Source organism: Meriones unguiculatus, chromosome 18 (assembly GCF_030254825.1).
Source record: "Meriones unguiculatus strain TT.TT164.6M chromosome 18, Bangor_MerUng_6.1, whole genome shotgun sequence".
Classification (NCBI taxonomy): Eukaryota; Metazoa; Chordata; class Mammalia; order Rodentia; family Muridae; genus Meriones; species Meriones unguiculatus.
Genome location: NC_083365.1, coordinates 49,975,299 through 49,998,836, shown reverse-complemented (window position 1 = coordinate 49,998,836; position 23,538 = coordinate 49,975,299). Strand labels below are relative to the sequence as shown.

Genomic DNA, 23,538 nt, shown 5'->3' with positions numbered 1-23,538 from the left:
ACCCACCTTTCCAGCCCACTCTTGTTTTTAATTAAACTGTTTTTAGTGATTCTCCTAAGTTTGGTGCCCTTTGATATGTATATTTTTAAGTTTCTCTCAAAAGGGAGAAAAAGCAAAATTCCTTAATATAGTAACTAGATGGCCTAGCAATCCTGGTTGTCTCTTTCTAGAATGTTTGATGGGAAATTGCCAGTATGTACAACTACAGGTAAGTTTTGTTGATCATTTCTTACCATTCTTATAAAGAAAGTCTACGTGAATGTTAGCTACATTTTAATTGGACTGATAGGAAGAACTACAAAAATTAAACCTGGTTATGCTAAAACATGCCCCAGTAGGATATTCATATTAATTCTGTCTCTTTCTGTCTCTCTCACTTGCTCGCTCTCCATTTCTAGGCAGTCCTGGGTATTGAACCCAGGTTCTTGAATGTGTTAAAAAAAAAAAAAAAGACTAAGAGCATGGTGGCACACCTTTAATCCCAGCACTCATGAGGCAGAGGCAAGCAGATCTCTGTGAGTTTGAGGCCAGCCTGGTGTGTATAGTAAGTTGCAGGCGGGCCAGCCAGAGCTACAAAGTGAGACCATGTCTCAATAAGCAAACAAAGAAAGAGGAAGGGAAAGCTCTGCCATGGAGCTATATCCCCAGACTCTAGAGGCAAACATTATTCCTCTGTGAGTTAGGGTTTGGCCAACTCTAAGATTAGCATAGAAGTCACATAGGCCCTTGTAAAGACAAAAATGACATCTCTCACAAGGATAAGTTTTGTATCCTAGAATGTAATGTTCAAAAGTTTTAAGACAAAAGGGCTTGGGGTAAGTAAAACAAATTCTGGGTAATACAAGCCAAGCCTGACTCATCAGACAGAAAAGGATCACCAGGTTATAAAACTATATCCATTCCCAGCATTCCAGGAAAAACAGCTAAGCACCTCATTCCAGTGAAGAGCTAAACTTTCCTGGCTTCTCTAGTGCGTGTGTGTGTACAGGCCCTGTATACCGTCTGCATCTATGCATTATATCTCTGTACCATATGCTTTTCTGATGCCCATGGAAATCAGAAGAAGGCATTGAACCCCATGGAACTAGAGTTAATAGATGGTTGTAAATTACCATGTGGGTGCTTGGAACTGAACACAGGTTCTCTACAAAAACAAGTGCTCATAACTGCTGAGCCATCTCTAGTCATTTTGTTTTTAATTCTTCCCTCCTTAATAGTAGCTCACAGAGGCACAGCCATGCAGCCTAATTCTCACTTTTCTGAACCATCTACCAGCTCCAACTATGTAATCTTTAAATTCAAGAAAAGCATGCCTTTTCCTTTTTTTTTTTTTTTTTTTTCCTAACTTTTTCAGAGCATGCTTTTTCTAACATTTGGGCATCACCACTTCAAAGCTCTCCTCCTTGTTGTGTAGCTGGCCTCCATGCCAGCTTAACTCAAACAGCTTCCATATTCTTCCTCTAGGCAGCTGACTGCCCTGGGATTTTTCTCTTAGACTCTAGTAAAATTGTCCTCAGATTTAAAAACAAAAACAAAAAACCCACAACTTTAAAATTCCTTATTAGGTGCTCTTTACAATAAAATGGACCATTTACATATAAATCCTTTATTAGACTGTAGTCTCCAAAAATTGGGAGTGCCAAAATTTGTGAAACAGCTTAGGTGTGTGTGTGTGTGTTTACCTCTGTGTTTCTGGACCCCTTTACTTGTGAGTAAGGGGAGTCCTGCTATGTTGCCCAGGCTGGCCTTGTACTCTTTACCACAAGTGACCTTCCTGTCCCAGACCTGGAATAATTGTGATTACGGGAATGTGTCACTATCCCTGGCTCTGCTTTCTAATGTTGCCCTGCTCGTTATTTAAAAAAAAAAAAAGTATTAACCAGATTCATATTTAATCTCCGGGTATTTCAAAAATAAAGTCTTATACTGATCACTATCTTCTCCCGCTAAAGAAGTTGAAAACGTCTGCTTTTAAGTAGTTATTTTATGCCTTTTAGGATTATATTCAGCTGTTGCATCCCTGGTGTCAAGTCAACGTTGGATCCTGTCGATTTATGCTGGGACGCTGTTACCTGGTTACGGGAGAAGTACAGAAGGTAAACTACCTTTGAGTGGTGAACAAACTGGCGCAAGGAAGACACTGGGTTTCCATCTAATTAGGATGTAGGAAAGGGAGCATAGAATCTCGTAGAAAAGGTTAGAGAAGACTGAGCAGTAAAGGCCATCGTACGTGTCAGTCGGGATTAGCCAACCACTTGGGCTTTATTATTACAGAGAGTAAGAAGCACTCAAGTCCCTCTGCCCCAGTGAAGACCTTGTTAGAATTAGTGATTCTTTTTGTTTGTTAGGGTCTGTGGTTTCTCTGTGTAGACCGGGCTGGCCAGGAGTTTAGCAATGCACCTGCCTCTGCCTCCCAAGCCCTTGGTTTTAAAGGTGTGAGCCACCACTGCTTAGTGATGCTCACTGATGCCTTTTTAGTGTTGAATTTACCTTAAAGATTACGTAGTTGGAGCTGGTGGATGGTTCAGCAGTTAAGAGCACAGGCTGTCCTTCCACAGGATCCAGGTTTAATTCACACCCATGTGACAGACCACAGCCAGGTGTTAACTGTGGTTCCAGGGAATCAGAAGCCTTCTGGTAAGCGGTGCACAGACAGACAGACAGGCAAAACACCCATACATAGCAAAAGAGTCACCTAGTGACCAGTCATATGTCTACCGTATATCTATCATATATAATCACATTCTGCAGTCGGTAATGTGCTGCAGTAGTTATTTTATTACAGATGTACCTTACAAAAACATCAACATGAAAATTTTTTAAGTTTTAAAAAACCCAGATAGACATCTTAAAGTTTGCATGTATGTGCAAGATATTAGTGATTAAACCCAGAGCCTAACATGCTACATCCATGGACCAACTACACCTTTGCTAGTTAAATAATAGGAACTTATTTCCTCAAAATGTAAGATCAAGGTAGTGATAGAACTGGCTACATTCTGATGACCCTCTCTTTCTTGTTTTTTTAATTACTATTTTGGGTTTGAGGCTGGCCTGGAACTTGCTGTCCTGGTGCTTTAGCCTCCCAAATTGTTGGAATTATTGGCATTTACCAAGTCACATGCTTAGATGGCTGCATTTTGTTTTGAGACAGGATCTTGGTGTGTAGCCCTGGCTGGCCTAGAACTCACAAACATCTGCCTGCCTCTGCCTCCTGAGTGCTTGGAATGTGAACCACCATGCCCGACATATTTGCCCTTTTCTTTTTTTGTGTGGTTTTTGAGACAGGGTCACTATGTAGTCCTAGCTGACCATCAGTTCACTATGTAGACCAGCCTGGCCTTGAACTGACAAAAAACCAATGAATTCTATCCCCTGGGACTTGTTATCAGATCCGACAACACGTTTTCTTAGTAGTATGTAAGGAGGTTAAATTCCCAGCCTGCACATGGTGGCTTACAATCACTAGTATAACTCCAGTTCCAGGGAATCGGACATCTATTTTGATGTACATAAGTATACATGCAGACAAAATGTAAATCTTTAAGATATATAAGAACATCTTAAAGGTGAGAGACAAATAAGATGGCTTATTAGTAGTAAGAGCACTTGCTGCCAAGCCTGAACTGGAGTTCGGTCCCCAGAACCCACATGTTGGAAGGAAAGAACCATTTCCTGAAAGTTGTTCTCTGACCTCTGTATGAACACTATGAAACAAAATTGATGTAAAAAACAATTATTTTTTCTAAATGAGAAAATTTCAAGGAAAATAATTTCTCATAATTTAGATTTGATAGGCAGGCATAGTGCCTCCCAGCACTTTGGAGGCAGAGACAGGCAGATCTCTTGAGTCTGAGGCCAGCCTGGTCTACAGAATAAGTTCTAAGACAGCCAGGGCTACATAAAAAGACCCTGTCTCAAAAAGCCAAAACATAAAAGGCATTTAGATATGACAGAAATTTTGAATGTAGTATAGGCTTTCTTAAATTTTGCTTCTATTTTAGCTTTCTCTAGTTACATGCCTCCTGATTTATTGGAATGAGCTTTGTTTGTTTAAACAGTCTTGTTAGATAGCCCAAGCATCAAGACTGTTGAGCTTAAAGGTTTGTCTGTCCCACTATGCCCAGCCTTTGAGTGATCTCTAGTAAGTCACTTTGTATTTTATCCTCATCTCTTCAGGCCCTGGAATGTTTCTGTCAAGCAGCATCTGAAGTGGGCAAAGAAGAATTCTTAGATCGTTTGATCCGCTCGGAGGATGGGGAGATTGTGTCCACCCCCAAGTTGCAGTATTACGACAAGGTACCTTTCTTCTACCACTCTGTGCAGAAGTGCATCTGAGGTACATTTTCTCGGGATTTAATTGTTCCTAGAACTGTCACGTGAAAACAGAAGTATGTGTGTGGAGAAATTGTGTTTCTCTCGTGTAGGGAACCGTGTTAGACAGCACAGGTAGCTGGTACACTTTGTCCTTTTGTCACTCATTCTGAGCGAGGCATTTTGGAGAAGTCAAAGTCTCCCAGCTAAGGCTGGTGGTAAGGTTGCCCCACCAGGGGGAAGTGATCAAAGAGCAGGCCACAGAGGCCAGGTCAGAGACAGCCTGCTCTTTAATCACTTTCCCCTGGTGGGGCAACCTTACCAGGCCGCAGACGAAGACAATGCACTTGATAGGCTAGGGTCAGATGGAAGGGGAGGAGGGTTTCCCCTTTCTGTGGACTAGGGGTGGGGCATGGGAAAAAGAGAAAGGGAAGGTGGAACTGGGAGGAGACAGAAGGGACTACAATAGGGATATAAAGTGAATAAACTATAAAAAATAATTTAAAGGGGGGGGGGGTCGGTGGGTAAAGAGATGTTACCTTATTTTCCAAATATCTTGGAAGCTGTGTAGTGGTAGAACCTACAGTCTCAGTGTGGAGGTTTATGTTCCAAGGCTCTGAGTGAGCGTGGATATGTTGTTTACTGATGGTCTGTAAACTCTTCGTCCAGTTGCCATGATAGGGAATACTAGTCATACCTATAGCATATAGGCCTTCTATAATCATGTACTCAGCGTACTGGATGCAAATGTGAGGGCATAGATATAGCCACGTCTTCGAGAACTTTCCATTACTCCATCACATCTGCCGATAGAACAAATGTACATGCCTGTGCGCTCAATACTTGGGAGGCGGAGGCATAAGGATTACTTGAACTCAGGAGTCCCATTCAGTCTGGCAATGTAGTAGGGCCCGATCTATAAATTAGTGTTCTATAGAGAATGTTTGTGTTATCTCTCAAACTTACCTGTTTCAACCTAACACTAGCAAACAAAATTAGATGTAACTAGAGCCGGTCATTGTTCTGGTAGCATTTTCTGGTAAAACAAATGGATTTTACACTGAGCTGTGGGTAGTTGTGTTGGTTGGCTTGTTTTTGATAAAGCATCTCATGTAGCCCAGGCTAGCTGAACTCACTGTGTAGCTCTTATTCCCCCTACCTCCACATCCAAATCTGAGATTACAGACATGCATCATAATACATAATCATAATGCATAATGAGGTTTCAGCTAGGAAATCTTAAATTTTATCATATCATCTTGTTTCTCCTAGCACCTCCCTGCTGCGGTGCTAGTTAACCTCCCCGGGCCTCACACTTGCTATCATGGCCTTGCCTAATTATCTTTTCTAAATAACGTAGAACCACTGGGGTGTTACTATCAGATGATAGTTTTTCCTAATGATCTGTATGTGTCTGTGTGTGAATGTGCCCAAGGAGGCTTCCGATCTCCCTGGAGCTGAAGTTACAGGCAGATGAGACCTTCCCAGTGTGGGTGCTAGGAACTGAGCTCAGGTATACTGCAAGAGCGGTACATGCTCCTAACCACTAAGCTATCTCTCCAGACCCCAATCACATGAGTTTTAAATGATATTTCTTAACTTCGTAGGTTTTGCGTCTACTGGATGTTGTTGGATTGCCTGAACTAGTTATTCAGCTGGCTACATCAGCAATTACTGAAGCAGGTGATGACTGGAAAAGTCAGGTAAAACTAACCAAAGTTGATTGTTTTCCTGAAGATTTGTTATAAAGGTAGTATTTTAATTTCTATTGTTCTTTTTTTATATTTGATTTAGGCTACTTTAAGAACGTGCATTTTCAAACATCATTTGGACTTGGGACACAATAGCCAAGCATATGAGGCCTTAACCCAAATTCCTGATTCCAGCAGGTGATCTCCTAGTCGTTTTTAGAGAAGGCAGTTTACCTGCCCTGCTTAACTCACTAAGACAATCCTCCCTTCCCTCCTTCTAGGCAGTTAGACTGTTTGCGACAGCTGGTGGTAGTTCTTTGTGAGCGCTCCCAACTGCAGGATCTTGTAGAGTTTCCCTATGTGAATCTGCATAATGAGGTAATTAATGTGTCCACTTTTGCCCTAATAACGAATCTTTTAGTTGCCATGATTACTACTAACTTCAACATCTGATGGCTCGTCTCTTGTTAGGTTGTAGGAATAATTGAATCACGTGCTAGAGCTGTAGACCTTATGACTCACAATTACTATGAACTTCTCTATGCATTTCACATCTACCGCCACAATTACCGAAAAGGTGAGCAACTGAACCAGAACCTTGGTGTTAAAAGCAACTTTTTTAATTTAATCATATTTCCAAAAACATTGTGTATTGGAACATGTAAGTACAAGAATGGTTTCGACCTTTCTGTGGTTATCTAGTAATATTGATATATATCTGTTTTATTAAGAGCCAGGATATTGCTTAGTAGGCTAAGTGTTGGCGACGCAGCACGCCCTGGTTTCAGTGACTGGGACCACATAAAGCGGGAGTGGTAGTACACGACATGCCTGTAATCCTAGCACTTGAGAGTTGGATGGTCACAAGTTCAAAGTCATTCTTAGACAGCCAGTTCCACACAAGACCAGATCTAAAAAAAGGTTGTAGAGGGGGGGGGGGCTAGATTAGAGATAAAAGTCAATAAAATAAGAAAAAAATTACTTAAAAATAATTTGAGATGAATGGTGTGGTGGTGCATAGCTGTACTCACAGCAGAAGCCAGTCTGGTCAGAGTGAGCGCCTGGCCAGTCAGTGCTATGTAGTGAGATCCTGTCTTCAATAATTTTAGTAGAGATGTGAAGATATAGTTCAGTGGCAGATCATTTTCTCAGCATGTTTAAGGCCCTACGCTCAGTCCTCAGAACTGAAAGAAAAAAAATTTACAAATAAGAGATTATCAGATAATGCCTTAACAATCTAATTTTGGGACCAGCAAGATGGCTTAGTGGATAAAGGTGCTTGCTGCCTGGTGATTTTGATTCCCAGAAACCTGATCCTGTGAAGAGTTATAGCTAGGCAGTGGAGGCAGAGGCACACAAATCTCTGAGTTCGGGGCCAGCCTGGTCTAAAGAGTGAGTTCCAGGACAGCCGAGGCCACACAGAGAAACCTTGACTCAAAAAACCAAAACAACAATTGTTGTGGGTTATTAATATCTATTATTGATTTATCTTTTAGTTAGACAGCAGTTATTCCTAAACCAGCTGTGTACCCAAATCACCACACAGGATTTATTTAATTAACCTAGAGCACAGTGATGGGCAATAGTTACTCCATCCTAAACCTCCAAGCCTGCATAGTTTCCTACCATTCAGATTTCACCCATTATACTTGCTTTTAGTCATACCTAAGGTCCGATTCATCTCTCCTCGTGGTTCCAAGTCCTCTCCTGCCGATCCAATCTCCTACTCCTCCCACTGGCTTCTTTCTCCTCCCCTCTGGACCAAGATGTCCCACCCTATTTTTTTCCATTGCACAGCACTGCCTAGTTTAATTGACAATTACAGAGAACAAATGGTGGCAAGTTTACACAAACTTGAGACAGCAATGCTTCTTGCTTAGAATAAGCATCACAGTACAATGTCCGGATTGAAACCAGATAGTGGGGTAGAGAAATCAGCATTTGAATGAACAAGGATAAATTGTATACATTCCATAAGAATATTATACCAACAAACAATAAAGTAAGTTATGCTGAAGAGATGGCTCACAGGTTAAGAGCACTGGCAATTCCCAGCAACCACATTGTTGCTAATAACCATCTACAATGAGATCTGGTGCTCTCTTCTGATGTGCTGGCACACATGCAGGCCGAACATTGTACACATAATAAAAATAAATAAATCTTTAAAAAAAAATTAAAGGTAAACTCTGGCTGTCTTAGAACTCACTAGGTACACATGCTGGCCTCAAATTCAGAGATCTGACTCTTGATTGCTAGAATTAAAGATGTGTGCCACCAGTGACAATCTCTTATACCAGCAAAAATAAAAATAAGGACTAGAGAGTTAGCCCAACGATTAAGAACATTTGCTATACAATGATAAGGGTTGGAGTTCAGGTACCAGATGCATAGAACACTAGGTGATGCACAAACATAAATATAGGCAAAAGGCCATGCACATTAAACAACCAAATGGTAAAGAAAAGGCCATATACATTTTATCGCTCTTTAAAAAGGACTGTGGGGTCTAGAGAGATGGCTCAGCATCTTATACTTGCAGAAGGCTCAAATTTGGCTACCAGCCTACATGAGGTGGCTCATGACTGCCTCCAGCTCCAGGGATGTGATGTCCTCTATAGGCATTTGTACATGTGTGCGTGTATACCTTCTTCCACCATGTACATATAATTAAAACTGAAAAAAACAAAACCTTAAAAAAATGGTTTTTTGTTGTTGTTTTGTTTTTAAGATAGGAACTTACAGTATAGCTTAGCCTGGCCTCCAACTCATAATCCTCCTCCCTCAGGCAGCCAAATACTAGGTTTAGAGGCATGTGCCCATCATTCCTGCCATAATTTAGAAAATTATAGGCTGTTGTTAGTTACCCAATGTAGGTGCTGGGAAGTGAACTCAATCCTTCTGCAAGAATAGTTCTTAATCCTGAGCCGTCTCTCTGAGTAAAGTTGTTTAATTAATTTATTCTGTGTACATGTGTTATGGCAGACTGAAGGAAATCGGAGGACAGTTTACAGGATTTGGTTCTTTTCTCTGATTGTGTGGGTTCCAGGGATATCAAACACAGACTGTCAGGTTTGGCAATACGTACCGTTTTTCACTGAGCTATCTCACCAGCCCCAGGTTGGGCAGGTTTTACTATTGTTTTTGTCTTTTTTTTTTACTGGAGCTCAAACTCAAGACCCAGACATCAGTCAAAAGCTCTACAACAGAGCTACTTTTAGCCTTCCTCCCCGTCCTCCCGAATTTTAGCCATTTGTAAGTGAACTGTTCAGAGGTAACTAGACATTCCAAGTGTTGTATGACCACTCTCCAAAACTCTTTTTCTGCTAAGAAACTCAAGCTCTATGCCCCTGTTCCCCTGGCATTCTCTGTCCCTAGTATATGCTTTTTCTGGTTGTTTTCTCTGAATTTGGCTACTGCAATATGCAGTACTTGTCTTTGGAACTGGCTTATTTCACTTAGCATGACTTTAGGGTTCATCCATGTAATTGCATGTTAGAATTTATTTTTTAATATTGAATTATATGGTTCAGTGGTAGAGAACTTACTTAGCACGGATTTGATTGCCAGTACATTATACCCCCCCCCAAAAAAAATGTTAGGGGTGTATTATGTTTTGTTTATCCTTTCATCCATGGGTAAGTGAATCACTTCTGCATTTTGGCCGTTGTGAATTATGCTGCAGTGTAATATATCTTGAAAAGCTAGGTATGAGTACAAAGGAGAGAGAGCTCAGCCAGTAAAATGCCCAGTGAGCAGGTGTGAGGACCTGGGTTAGAGTTCAGAACCCACCTAAAAAGCTGGGGTCATACCCAGTGGGCCTAGCCTAACAAGAGCTGCAGACGAATAAACAATCCTGTCTTAAAAAGTAGATGATTTCTAAGGAACAACACCCAGGTTTGTTCTCTGGCCTTGACATACACAGGGACACAAAAATAAATAGCCAGACATGGTGGTCCTTACCTATATTCCATCGCTTGTGAGGTGAATGCAGGATTAAGAACTCAAACTCATCTTTAGCTACAAAGTAAATTCAAGACCAACAGCACTCTTGGCTACTATACTTTTTACATTCCCCAAAAGATACCACAGGGTGTACCCATATTCTCACCAGTGTTTTTGTGTGTTTAGTAACTTACAAGTTACACTCAATTTTTGCCTCAAATTTTATTAATCTCATGTGTAACACATTCTCTTTATATCCGTAAAGTAACATTTTTGTGTAATTTACTCTTGTCTCCTAGCCGGTACAGTGATGTTTGAATATGGTATGCGTCTTGGCAGAGAGGTTCGGACTCTCAGGGGCCTCGAGAAGCAAGGCAACTGTTACCTGGCAGCTATTAACTGTTTACGGCTTATTCGCCCGGAGTATGCATGGATCGTACAGCCAGCCTCTGGGCCAGTGGTAGGAAAACTTTACTTGGAGAGTTTTGAATCATTACAGCTTTTTTTTTTTTTTTTTTTTTCCTTTCAACTATTGTCTCATTTTGTGTCATTTCATTTAAAATGTCTACTGAGGATGCTGGTTGTTGTGGTGCACATAATCCCAGCACTGAAAAAATGAAGACGAGGAGAGTCAGGACTTCAAGACAAATCTCAGCCACATAGTAAATTTAAGGCCAGCCTAGACTGAGAACCTGTCTGAAAAAGTGCTTAATAAATGATAGCTGATTTTAGTTTTGTCTTGCTTGTTAATAGTTACTGTTAGAGAAGGCAGACTAGTGTTTTCTATCCTGCTGATAGCTTTTTGTGTTATAGAGTGCTGATTTACTAGGCTGTTACCCAAGGTTCCCTGTGACTGACAAAATTCTGGAGCCAGTGAAAATATGTGATCTATATACATGTCAAATCTATGACCTTGATCTAAATGGCATGTTGTAGATAAATGAGTCCTCTTGACAAACAGCTCTATTTTGTTGTGTTATAGTTATAGGACCCCTGTAGGAAGACTTAAGACAACTGAAATAAAAATAAATTCATGCCAGGTGTGGTGGTACATACCTTTGATCCTAGCACTTGGATCTTAGTTTGTGGCCAGCCTCGTCTACATAGTGAGTTCCAGGACAGCTTACGCTACATAGTGTGACCGTAAGTTACAAAAAAAAAAAAAATCTATTGCAGATTTAAGCATTAAGCATAAAGGCTCTAATCACAGTTAATGCCATAAAATAAAATACTGGGCTGGAAAGATGGCTCAGAGGTTAAGAGCACTGACTGTTCTTCCAAAGGTCCTGAGTTCAATTCCCAGCAACCACATGGTGGCTCATAACCATCTATAGTGAGATCTGGTGCCCTCTTCTGACTTACTGGCATACATACATGCAGAATACTGTATAAATAATAAATAAATCTTTTAAAAAAATAAAATACTATTTTTTACAGTTCAGTGACTGGTTTTTGTCTTTCAGTCTGATCGCCCTGGAGCATCTCCTAAGAGAAATCATGATGGCGAGTGCACAGCTGCGCCAAGTGAGTCAGGGATTTCTGATCTGTGGATAGTAGTTATTGTTCTAGTTCAGTAGACATAGGGATTAAGTGGTGTGTGTGTAGAGTATGAGTGAGTATGAGTGTATGTGAATGGTGTTAAGTATTTATATGTAATATAGACAGATAGTAGCGTTACTCATATATAATGCTACAAATATTACACGCAATTGTTAGATACGATAAAATTACCTCATTTTAGTTTAGTTTCAACTTTCTAATCTGCTAACAGTTGTCTTAAGAGGTCTTTGAAAATAGCTTGCAGTCATAGAAGAAAATGAAAGTGTTTCTTTGGGTTTAGGCGATGGCTTTCTGGGAAAGCACTTGCTGTGCATGCAAGATGATCTGGGTTCAGATCTCCGATACCCACATAAAAGCCAGGCATGTGCTGCGCACCTGTGGCCTAGCTGTGACAAAGAGACAGAAAGAACTTAAGTACTAGCTACTTAAGGCTAGCTACTCGTCCCCATTTGGTGAGCTCTAGGTTCAGTGAAAGACATAGTCTTAAAAAACAAGGTAGAGCCAGGTGTGACACAAGCCTTTAATCTCAGCCCTCAGGGGCAGAGGCAGGTGTGTATCTCCGGGTTTGAGGGTGGCTAGGGCTGTAGTGAGAAAATAAAAAGGGTAGAAAGCAAAAGTACTTATGCTACTTGTTGTGTTTAGTCACCATCTAGTACCACACATTTAGACCAAACATCTTTAGATCAGGGTCCCTTATAAGCAGGGGCCGCAACCTTTCACAGAGACCAGGGTCCCTCATAAGCGGGGGCCGCAGCCTTTCACAGAGAACTTGGGCTTCAGATTGTATTCTCCCTCACGTGGTGGTCATAACAGCTAAATAAAGTTACGTGTTTTAAGCACTCCCCAACTGCAGGTTTTGATTTCTTTGGTTTGACTCAGCTGTGTCTGTAAAGAAAAGGACAATACTTAATTTTTACAGATTTCTATGTCTTCATTTCTTCCTCTGTGCCTTGAAAAATTAGACTAAGAGACTTTGTCCCATTCTCACTCCCCAAAAGGAGACTGTTATTAAATGTCTACTCAGAATCGACAAGTTCATCTAATAGACACTCCTTTTTACTTTGTGTAATGAGACTTATTTGGTTTCTAGCTAATCGGCAAATAGAAATTCTGGAACTGGAAGATCTTGAGAAAGAATGCTCTTTAGCTCACATTCGCCTCATGTTGGCTCGGCATGACCCATCAGCAATTGCCATTGCAGGTAGGAATACTAACTTCTATCTGACCTGTACCAATGACACAGGGCCAGGCAGTTGGGTATTGTGGTAGGTAGGTCTATGTCAAGAAAGTGTGATGGTCTCATTTGTGTCTGCTCTTAGGTGCACTAACTAGCTGTACTCCATTTCCACAGGAAGTTCATCAGCAAAGGAGATGGTCACTCTTTTAGTGCAGGCTGGCCTGTTTGACACTGCCATATCACTCTGCCAGACGTTTAAGCTTCCCTTAACACCAGTCTTTGAGGGGCTTGCTTTCAAGTAAGTAAAAATTACATTTTAATAGCCTTAATTTTCTAATGTGGAGACTCTGTTTAGTGTGGTGCAGTAATCAGAAACTGCTAAGCCATTAGAAAGAGCTGCTCTGGGGCTGGAGAGATGGCTCCGAGGTTAAGAGCACTGTCTGCTCTTCCAGAGGTCCTGAGTTCAATTCCCAGCGACCACATGGTGGCTCACAGCCATCTATAATGGGATCTGATGCCCTCTACTGTCATGAAGGCATACATGCAAATAGAGTGCTCATATGTATAAATAAATAAAATCTTCAAAAAAAGAAAAGAAAGGTAAATAAAATAGTTTTTTTAAAAAAAGAGAAAGAGCTGCTCTGTTGCATAAATCAAAATTTTTTATTTATGCACAATTTTTAAAAATTGTTTGATAAAACTATAATGTATCAATTTTATTTTTAAAAAGAATCCTTATCAGGAGTGGTGGAGCACATCTCCAGTACCAGCACTTAAGAGGTAAAGGCAGGAGCATCAGTTCAAGTCCAGTCTCAGCTATGTAAGACCATGTATTTAAAAAAAAAAAAATTTTTTTTGGATTTCTGTTTGAGCTTTCTTGAGAAGACATGCTGAATTCAGTGATGATGGTGTTCATCCTAGATGAGGCATCTGCTCTTTTCAGTCCTTTGGCCCTTGTAGTCTTTTTGAAAATTGTTTCTTTTTTTTCTCTTCCTCGTGCAATCATGTGTGTGTCAGAAAACAACCTGGGATATTATTCCTTAGAAATTGTCCACTTAACAAAGTGTGAGACTTATTTGGTTTCTAGCTAATCGGCAAATAGAAATTCTGGAACTGGAAGATGATCTGGGTTCAGATCCCATTTGAGACATGATTTCTCACCAGGGCCTATTAGGCTAGGCCGATAGGCCAGTGAGTTTAAGAGCACTGGGGCAATTGCTCCAAGAAGAGCAATTGTTTTTTTGAGACAAAGAAATCCACCTTCTTCTGCCTCCTCTAAGTGCTGGGATTAAAGGTATGCAAACTGTCTCTTGACAGCTGCTAAGCATAAAGGTTATCCAGCTGTATGGCTTTTACAAGGGAGCAGTACACTAATAATTCAGTGGTAGGCCATATCATGTCGTTTGTTGTTGAGATAGTTTCTCTGTGTAGTCTTGGCTATCCTGGAACTCACTCTGTAGACCAGGTTGGCCTCGAACTCAGGGATCTGCCTGCCTCTGCCTCCTAAGTGTTGGGATCAAAGGTATGCGCCGCCACCACCTGACTTAAAACTGTCTTATCTGCCTAGTTGTAGTAGCAAAATAAAGTGGCCCACTCGAGCAATTAGTTACTGGTGTGTGACCGGTTCTACTGCAGGTGTATCAAGTTGCAGTTAGGAGGAGAAGCAGCACAAGCAGAAGCCTGGGCCTGGCTAGCAGCTAATCAGCTGTCTTCCGTCATCACCACTAAGGAGTCCAGGTACAGCCCTAGCCCTGGGTGGATTTACCTTTTGCAAAGCTGTAACACTTAGTCTCTGAATTGATAGCTTTTTTAAAGGATTTATTTGTGTGGATGTTTTGCCAGAATGTATGTATGTGAACCATTGGTGAGCAGGAAGGTGGCTGTGACCCACCATGAAAGTGCTGGGAACTGAACCCAGATCCTCTTGCAAGTACTTGCAAAAACAGCAAGTACTCTTAACTACTGGACCATCTTTCCAGGTCCTTAAATAGTGCTCTCCAGTCCCTTAAATGCTGACCATTTCACTCGTATATTTCTTACTCCTGTTTTTGTTTTTTGTTTTTTTTTTGGGGGGGGGAGTGGGGGCTGGTAATTTCAGATTTCTTGTTCTTTTGAACTATGATTTCACTATGCAGCCCTCATAGTTCTCAAGGTCTCAGTTTTCCTGCCTAGCCCTCAGGAATGATAGGACTGTTAGAGGCATGCAATATTAAACCTATCTTACCTAAGATTTGTGGGAGTTTTTATTTGATTTTTTTTGGGGGGGGAGGTTTCTTGTTTGTTGTTTTGTTTTGTTTTTTAAAGACAGTGCTTCGCTGTGTAGCCTTGGCTGTCCTGGACTCACTTTGTAGGCCAGGCTGGTCTCAAACTCACAGCAACCCACCTGCCTCTACCTCCCTGGGTGCTGGGATTAAAGGCATGTGCCATCACACCCAGCTTTGGTTTTTTTTGAGATTTTTAAAAATTTTATTTGTGTGTGAGGGTCTGTGTGTACTTAAGTTACAGAAGTTGTAAGCCCACCTGATGTTGATGCTGCGAACCAAATTGAGCCCTCTGGAGAAGCAGCAACCATTCTTAACCACTGGGGTATCTAGCCCTCTGCTAAGTTGTTGCTTTGTGTATACAACGTTTTGCCTGTGTGTATGCCTTTACACCAGAAGAGACCAACAGATCTCGTTTTAGATGGTTGTGAGCCACCATGTGGGTGCTGGGAATTGAAGTTAGGACCTTTGGAAGAACAGCCAGTGCTCTTAACCTCTGAGCTATCTCTCCAGCCCCTCTGCTAAGTTATAGAAGCTGCAAATTGGGGTTGGAGAGATCGGCTCAGTGGTTCAGAGTGAATGTTGCAACCACATGTAGTGGCATACACCTTTAATTCCAGCACTAGGGAGGCAGAGGCAGGCCAAGCCCTTGTGAGTTTGAGGTCAGCCTGGTCTATGTAGTGAGTTCCAGGACAGCCAGAGCTATGTATCAACCCCATCTTGAAAAAAGGAAAAAATACTGCATATTGCAGAGGACTCAAGTTTTGTTCCCAGCACCCACATCAGCCAGCTCACAGCTATCTTAACTGAAGGGCCAGGAGAATCCAAACCCTCTCCTTGACCCTCTGGGCACCCGCATTCACATGTGCACAGACACACATGTAGACACATAATTTAAGAATTAGTAAATAAATGCTGGCTGTAGTAGAGCATGTTTTTAATCCCAGCATTTATGAGGCAGAAGCAGGTGGAGCTCTGTGAATTCAAAGCCAGCCTGGCCTATATAGCGAAGCTCCAAGACAGCCAGAGCTATGTAATTGGGAGACCATGTCTCAGAAAATTTAAATAGAAACTGGAAGTTTATAATTAGGGTAACCGTGATGTATTGTCTATGCGCTATCTCCTTCTCCACATCCTCTTCCTCAGAGTATGCTCTTAGCTTGGTGTGGTGTTAAATAACCTAGAGTCACAGCTACTATCAAGCCTGAGGCAAGAATATCACATCCATAAAATTAAGGCCAGCCTGGGCAACATAGCAAGACCATTTCTCAAAGGAAAAACAAACAAACAAAGAAAGAAAGCCACAACCAGGGGGCCAAAGAGATGACTCAGTGCTTTAGAGCACTTCCTGAGGACCTGGGTTCAATTTCAGGCACCCACATGGTTGCTCACAATTGTCTGTAACTCTAGTTCCAAGGGATCCAACCCCATCTTCTAGGTACTACATGCATGCATGTGGTACACAGATACACATGAAGGCAAAACACATAAAAAAATTTTTTTAATAGATCTAAAAAACATTTTTTTCAAGATACTCTTAAAGACAAAAGTCTTTATTGTTTGGTGCAAGTTTTTGCTTTCTCCACTCCTTCCATTAAGCTGAGACTAATGGCTAGCATCATAGTGTCCTCTTTACAGGTTACTCTTCAGCAGTCTGCTGTGTACTAACCTCCACTGTCTACTTTATTCTGACATATATGTGTTTACTGTGACCAAGGTCTCAAGGTAGTATGCATATACTCAGTTTCTTTAGTAAATTACCTTTTCTGAAATGCATTTGTAATATATTAGGCAGCTTAGCATTTAAAATGATAGTATTTTAGAATCTGAAAGTTTTTGTTTAAATCTCTCCTCTACTGATGCTATAGCATATGTGAGCTTACATAATTTATGAACAGTTAGAACTTTATTTGCCTCATGTTCTAGAAGCTAGGAGTCCAGCATTAAGATTCCACCATCTACAAGGGCCTTTTTGCTGTCGTTCTAGAGCAGAGAAGGTGGTAGATGGGAAAGGAGCAGTCTCTCCTTTACACCAAGTTCATCCCTCATGACTAACCTGTGTCTTCAGTGAGGACACTGATCTGTTCATGAGACAGGAGCCTCTTACTAAACCACACTTCTCAAAACTATTACATTGGGGATTATGTTCACAGAGGCTGGAGAGATGGTTAAAGTAGTTCCCAGCGCCCATGCTGGCCTGCTTAGAACCACCTGTAACTATGGGGATCTGACTGACACATAACTTACATGTATACACATAAATGAAAATAAATCTTGTTCCAAAAATGTTTCTCACACATGAACTTAGAAGGCCCATTTTCAGATCACAGCTTTCTTACTCTTTGTTTTTATTATTTGTGGGAAATAGACACAAATGTTATGTGTGGGGTTCAAGAAGAAGCTTATGGAGTCAGTTTTTTCTTTCTGCCTTTATCTGGGTTCCACAGCCTGACTCAGGTCTCTAAACTCACTCAGCAAGCATCCTTTACCCAGTGAGCCATCTCACACTGTCTATTACAAGTTTTGGACTTGTTTTTATTTCATTTTATTATTGCATTTATTTTGAGAGTGACATGTCTGGCTCAGGGAATATGTGCAGGTCAGAGGACAACTTTCAGAAGTCAGTTCTCTCTTCGACCATGTAGGTCCCAGGCTTGCCAGCAGAGATCAGGTAGCTCAGCAGTCAAAAGTTCTTGGCCTTGCAGAAGACTAGATTTGGTTTGCAACATCTGTGGTGGCTCATAACCACAGTTCCAGGAGGATCCAACACCCTCTTCTGGCCTCCATGGGTACCAGGAATACACATATGCATGTATACATACATGCAGACAAAATATGCATATACAAGGAAAGGTTTTAATTGTTTTTCTACATGGATCTATTGCTTAGTCAGTTTTAGGACGGAGACCAGTGATGTGAGTCAATTCCTTTTTTCTTTAAACTCCTAAAACAAAGGAGTTAAATTTTATGTGTCTAGGAGGAGAAAAATAAATCTTAACTCATTTGATTTCTTTAAAGATTTTTATTAGTTCATATAATTTCTACTTACCATTTAGCTGTAATTACCAATTCAGTTGTTAACTAGAGAGATGACTCAGCAGTTAAGAGCTGCTAATTTGATTCCCTGGTACCCACATGGTAGAAAAGAGAGTCAGTTCCCAAAACTTGCACATCGATGTTATGGCATATGATTACACACACACACACACACACACACACACACACACACATCGAATGAATGAATGAATGAAAGAATGAAAAAATGTAAACTTTACTTCAATATGTCTGCTTCCACCTACAATCACAGCACTGAGGAGGCAGATAGGAAGTTCTTAAGATCAGCCTGGTTGCCAGGCATCATGTCACACCCCTTAAATCCCAGCACTTGGGAGACAAAGAGGCAGGCAGATCCCTGTGAGTTTGAGGACAATCAGGGCACTTACTCAGAGAAACCCTGTCTCAATAAAAACAGACAAACAAAAAGATTAAGATTCTAGCAAACAGACAAACACAGAGTAAGGCCCTGTGTCTAATTTATTAACTAATAAAAATAGGAATATGAACTCCTTTGTCCTTTTTGCTTTTTTCAAGTGCTACAGATGAAGCATGGAGGCTATTGTCAACTTACTTGGAAAGATACAGAGTCCAGAATAATTTGTATCATCACTGTGTGATTAACAAGTTGTTGTCTCACGGAGTCCCTCTACCTAATTGGCTTATAAACAGTTACAAGGTATGTAGTATTGAATTGGGGTAATAATTTGAGAAAATACACTGATTTACAAGCCAGTTGTGGTGGCAGTTTTGGAGGTGGTGGCAAGAAGATCAGGAGGATTTTCAGAGCCAGCCATTGCTACATAGTGAGTTCAGAGCCAGCCTGGGCTAAATGAGACACTGTCAAAGTTGGGGGCAGCTTGGCAAGGGAGAGTTGACTGACTTATATGCTTTGGTTCTCAGTCATCACTGACAGGACTAAAACAGTTTAACATACTGGGACTTTAAGAAGCATTCCAACAATTGAGTGCTAGAACTTTAGATTAAAGTTTCATGGGCTAGTAGTGAGATTAATATCTACTTCCTGTGTTCACTGAACAGTGAGCTTATAGTTAGAATAGTGAGCATTATTTATATCACAGTGTCTACTATCACAGCTTGAAAACCCAGCCATGGGTAGAATGTTAGAGAAAGGGGTTTATTTTGCTCACAGTTGTATAAGATAAACGTCAAAGAATACATGGCCCATTGTTTTGGCCTCCAGTCAGAACCCTCTGTTCTGCATTGTATCATAGCAGATTACATTTTGGTGGGAATGCATGGAAGCGTAATGTGGTCATATCATCAGGAAGCTAGAGGGCAATTCAGCCTCCATTGTCATAATAGCTCACTCTCCTGAAAACTGTCTTAATCTCTTCAGAGAAGACAGATACCATCCTTGAGCTAAACATCCCCCACTAGGTCCCACTTCTCGAAGGTTCCTTCCTCTCCCAGTAGTACCACATTGGGGACCAAACCTTCAACATACAATTCCACATCTGGACTAAACAAAATCATCTGTAGCAAAATGGTTTGAATGGTAGCTTCTTTAATGTAGATTCCTGGATCTCTCGTGTCAGACTACAAAGTCAGATTACCTGGGGCAAAGAACCTTAACTATTTTGACAAGCTTTTATTCTTTCTTCATTCATTCATTCATGTATTTATTTATTTATATTTTTGACACAGGGGTCCCACTGTATCCATGTGTGGCCTAGAACTCACTGTAACTAGGTTAAAAAGCTTTGTAGGCCAGTCTGGGTTTGAACTCAAAGATCTGCTAACCTCCCCTCCAAGTATGGGGATTGAAAGGGTGCAACACCAAGCCAAGCTTTTGTTATTGTTTCAATATAGAATGCTGCATGGATTTATGTGCTGTTCTTGTATAGGAGCCAAGCCAGTCTTCTCTTCATCATCCCAGGTTTTGTATATATGCTGCTGAGGCAAGCACTTGTGATTTGGTTTAGATGTATACTTGAGTTTGAAGATAATATCTGAAGCACTTTCAGTGGGATAAGGAAAGAGAATCTAAAAGTTATTACTAGTAGTAAAATTGGTCTCTCTCTCTCCCTCTCTTTATCTCATAAAAAAATAAAAAGGCCTAAGCCAGGCATGGTGGCACATACCTTTAATGCCAATACTAGGGAGTCAGAGGCGTGTGGATCTCTGTTTACAGATCAAGATCCAACAGCCAGGGCTACACAGAGACACCCTGTCTCAACACACACACACACACACAAAGCCATTGTGGTGTTAGGAATTTGTAATTACAGAACTACTATGGAAGAACTACTATGAGTTCAAGGCCATCCTGGGTTATATAGCAAGACCCTGTCTCAAAAAAAAAAGCAGTTCTTCCCAGCAGAGTGCCAGCCTAGCATGCAGGAAACATGCAGCCACACATGCTCTCACACATGCTCTCAGCTCCATCCCTAGTACTGCATAAACTAGTAGGGTCAGAAGTTCAAGGGAAGCCTGAACTACATAAAGCCCTGTCTCAAAAATAGAGGAGAAAGTGGAGAAAAATAGCTAGAATGGGAAAAGTAAAATTGAGATTACATCAAAGCAGAAAAAGCATCCTCACTGTAATAAAGTATCCATTGAATATACATCCTTCCTTGCTGTAATGGAGTATCCTTTGAGGGCAGGATCCTCACTGTAATAGAGTATCCACTGAGGGCATCTTACTCACTGTAATAGAATACAGCATTGTCACTGTAATAGAGTATCCATTGAGGGCAGCATTCTCACTGTAATAGAACATCCACTGAATACAGCACCCTCACTGTGGTAGAGATCAGAGAATCCAGTTGGTAGTGGCACATGCCTTTAAATCCCAGCACTCAGGAGGCAGAGATAGGCAGATCTCTTGAGTTGAGGCCAGCCTGGTCTACAGAGTGAATTTCAGGACAGCCAGGGCCACACAAAGAGGTCCTCTTGGGGTTGGGGGGAGGGGTTGCACAGCATCTTCATGTAATACAGTAAAGCATACTTACTGTTCCAAAATGAGATTGTGCATCTTTTTATCACCTTGAGCTACAAACAAATTTAAAGCTGGTAGTACTTTCATTATTTCTGAGAATTAATGTATATATCCTATCACTTTAGTGCTCAGCATTTCTGGGAAGACATGTTGACAATACTAAGGTAAAATTGAAATAGGGACATGTCGGGGCTGGAGAGATGGCTCAGAGGTTAAGAGCACTGGCTATTCTTCCAAAGGTCCTGAGTTCAATTCCCAGCAACCACATGGTGGCTAATAACCATCTATAGTGAGATCTGGTGCCCTCTGCTGCCTTGCAGACACACATGCAGGCAGAATACTGTATAAATAACAAACAAATCTTTAAAAAAAAAAAAAAAAAAAAGAAATAGGGACATGTCTTAGATCACAAAACAGACGAGAGAAGCCATTTAACAGACAGAACTTTGCAGTTTTGCAATGTGCCTGGAGGTAACTGGGCTCTTGGGGAATTGACAGATCTTACCCTGAGGAACAGATGAATAAACAAGCGCTCACACATGCTCTCACACATTAACAACCCTACACACACACACACACACACACACACACACACACACACGGCAGGGTTTCTCTGTGTAACAACCCTGCTTGTCCTGGAACTCACTCTGTAGACCAGGCTGGCCTTGAACTCACAGAGATCTGCCTGCCTCTGTCTCCCAGGTACTGGGATTAAAAGTGTGTGATTCCATGCCCAGCCATTAACAACTGTATTGAGATGGTTACTAGGGAAACCTGATACTGCAGAAACAATCAGCATGTTTGTTAGTGCAATAGATGTGTATGCATTTGGTTTCTTGGATAATTTCTAAAACATTCTAGAAGGAAGCACTGTTAACTTCTATTTCAAATTGATGCTTACAAGTGCTGCTTTTTACAGAAAGTTGATGCTGCTGAGCTGCTGCGTCTGTACCTAAACTATGACCTTTTAGAAGAAGCTGTGGATTTGGTCTCTGAATATGTAGACGCCGTATTAGGGAAAGGACACCAGTACTTTGGGATTGAGGTAGATACATATGAATGTTCATACTTTGATTGTGTATTTCCACACTAAGGAAGTATCTAAAAATTGCATATATTAATATGCAATTAGTCTTTACTAAGTATATTTATTAAGTATATGTTTAGTCAATAGTGAGATATTGGTACACTATGGGTCTCTAGTTACCTTTTAAGATTTATTTTTAATTATGTATGTGCTTGACATGCCTGTGAGTGCCTCAGGAGGCTAAAGGTATCGGGGTCCTCTGGTGCTGCAGTCACAGGCAGTTGTGAACTGTCTGATACAGATGCTGGGAATCAAATTGCGATCCTCCGGAAGAATCACTTGCACTCTTCCTTTTTGACTTTTTGTCAGATAGGTTCTCTCTGTTAGGTAGCTCTGATTGTCCTAAAACTCTAGCTATGTAGACCAGATGAGTGATGATGTAAAGTGTTAACATATTTAACCCAATTGAAAGAAAAGGGAAGAATACAGGTGTGTGTGTGTGTGTATGTACACATAATTACTTTTTAAAATATATATATATATTTACTTATTGTACGTATATGTGTACCACAGTGCACACGTAGTTGAGAGAACAACTTGGATACATTTCTTTCTTTCTATCCTGTGGCCAGGAGTTCAGTTACTTAGGCTTGGTGGCAAGTACCTTTACCATCTCATGAGCACCACAGTTTCTTAGTGGTGGCAGGGAGTGGGGTTTAAAGTGTTTCATGTATAGAGTCCTTCAAAAGCAACTACCTGGGAGAAATTGCATCATTTTAATAATGGACATTTTCTTTCAGTTCCCACTGTCTGCAACAGCTCCAATGGTATGGCTTCCATACTCCTCTATTGATCAGCTTCTCCAGGCTCTAGGAGAAAACAGTGCCAACAGTCACAACATTGTAGTAAGTAAACCCTCGAGTCGTCTTCTACTGTCAGGCACACCCTAGGCTGTGATTACTGCTTCTCAGGGAGGATGCGGGGACGAGTCCTTTATTGGCCATAATGTGCTACACCTCCATCGCTCTATATATAAAAGATCTAAGCAACCATGTCCAAGAGTCTTAAGAAGGAATTGGGTATATTCGATTACACAGAGATAGGACCTACCATCTTTAAAAGGTGTTTATTAGGGCAGATGCCACAGGATGAATAGTGTTGAAACACAGTGGGATACATTATCGGTGTCCTGAGTGACCTCTGTACACAACAGTTTGTTTGGGAACCCATACTAGCTACTACTTACCTTAAAAGTAAATAAACCAGATAAAATAGTATTTGCTTGCTCAATCATTATAAAGATGACTTTTTGTTTTCTAAAGTGTCTCCTAGCCCTGTGAACTAGGGCTCACAAAATGGGGTTGTAAGCTGCTTACTACAGTAGCACAAACCTGTAGTACTAGCTACTCGGGCTGAGGCAAGAAATCAATCCCCTTGAAAACAGCTATGGAAATACAACAAAGGTCTCCTTCCTTCCAGCCATGCACAGTGGCACACCCTTTAATCGTAGCACTCAGGGAGGCAGAAGTAACGGGATCACTATAGAT

At 41.0% G+C, this 23,538-nt stretch overlaps 1 protein-coding gene across 2 annotated transcripts in view; it reads left to right on the top strand.

Annotated features, from left to right (window-relative positions):
* The window catches only part of Nup160 (nucleoporin 160), a 56,225-nt gene that overhangs the window by 29,075 nt on the left and 3,612 nt on the right, over window positions 1-23,538 (top strand). For both annotated transcript variants that reach the window (XM_021640861.2, XM_060372179.1), the window contains 15 exons: window positions 139-208; window positions 1,998-2,096; window positions 4,180-4,299; window positions 5,922-6,017; window positions 6,109-6,203; window positions 6,287-6,383; window positions 6,477-6,582; window positions 10,250-10,410; window positions 11,414-11,474; window positions 12,601-12,711; window positions 12,862-12,985; window positions 14,323-14,424; window positions 18,540-18,681; window positions 21,884-22,009; window positions 22,792-22,896. In XM_021640861.2, coding sequence (XP_021496536.1) covers window positions 139-208; window positions 1,998-2,096; window positions 4,180-4,299; window positions 5,922-6,017; window positions 6,109-6,203; window positions 6,287-6,383; window positions 6,477-6,582; window positions 10,250-10,410; window positions 11,414-11,474; window positions 12,601-12,711; window positions 12,862-12,985; window positions 14,323-14,424; window positions 18,540-18,681; window positions 21,884-22,009; window positions 22,792-22,896 — 1,615 coding nt within the window. The remainder of the gene's footprint in view (window positions 1-138; window positions 209-1,997; window positions 2,097-4,179; window positions 4,300-5,921; window positions 6,018-6,108; window positions 6,204-6,286; window positions 6,384-6,476; window positions 6,583-10,249; window positions 10,411-11,413; window positions 11,475-12,600; window positions 12,712-12,861; window positions 12,986-14,322; window positions 14,425-18,539; window positions 18,682-21,883; window positions 22,010-22,791; window positions 22,897-23,538) is intronic.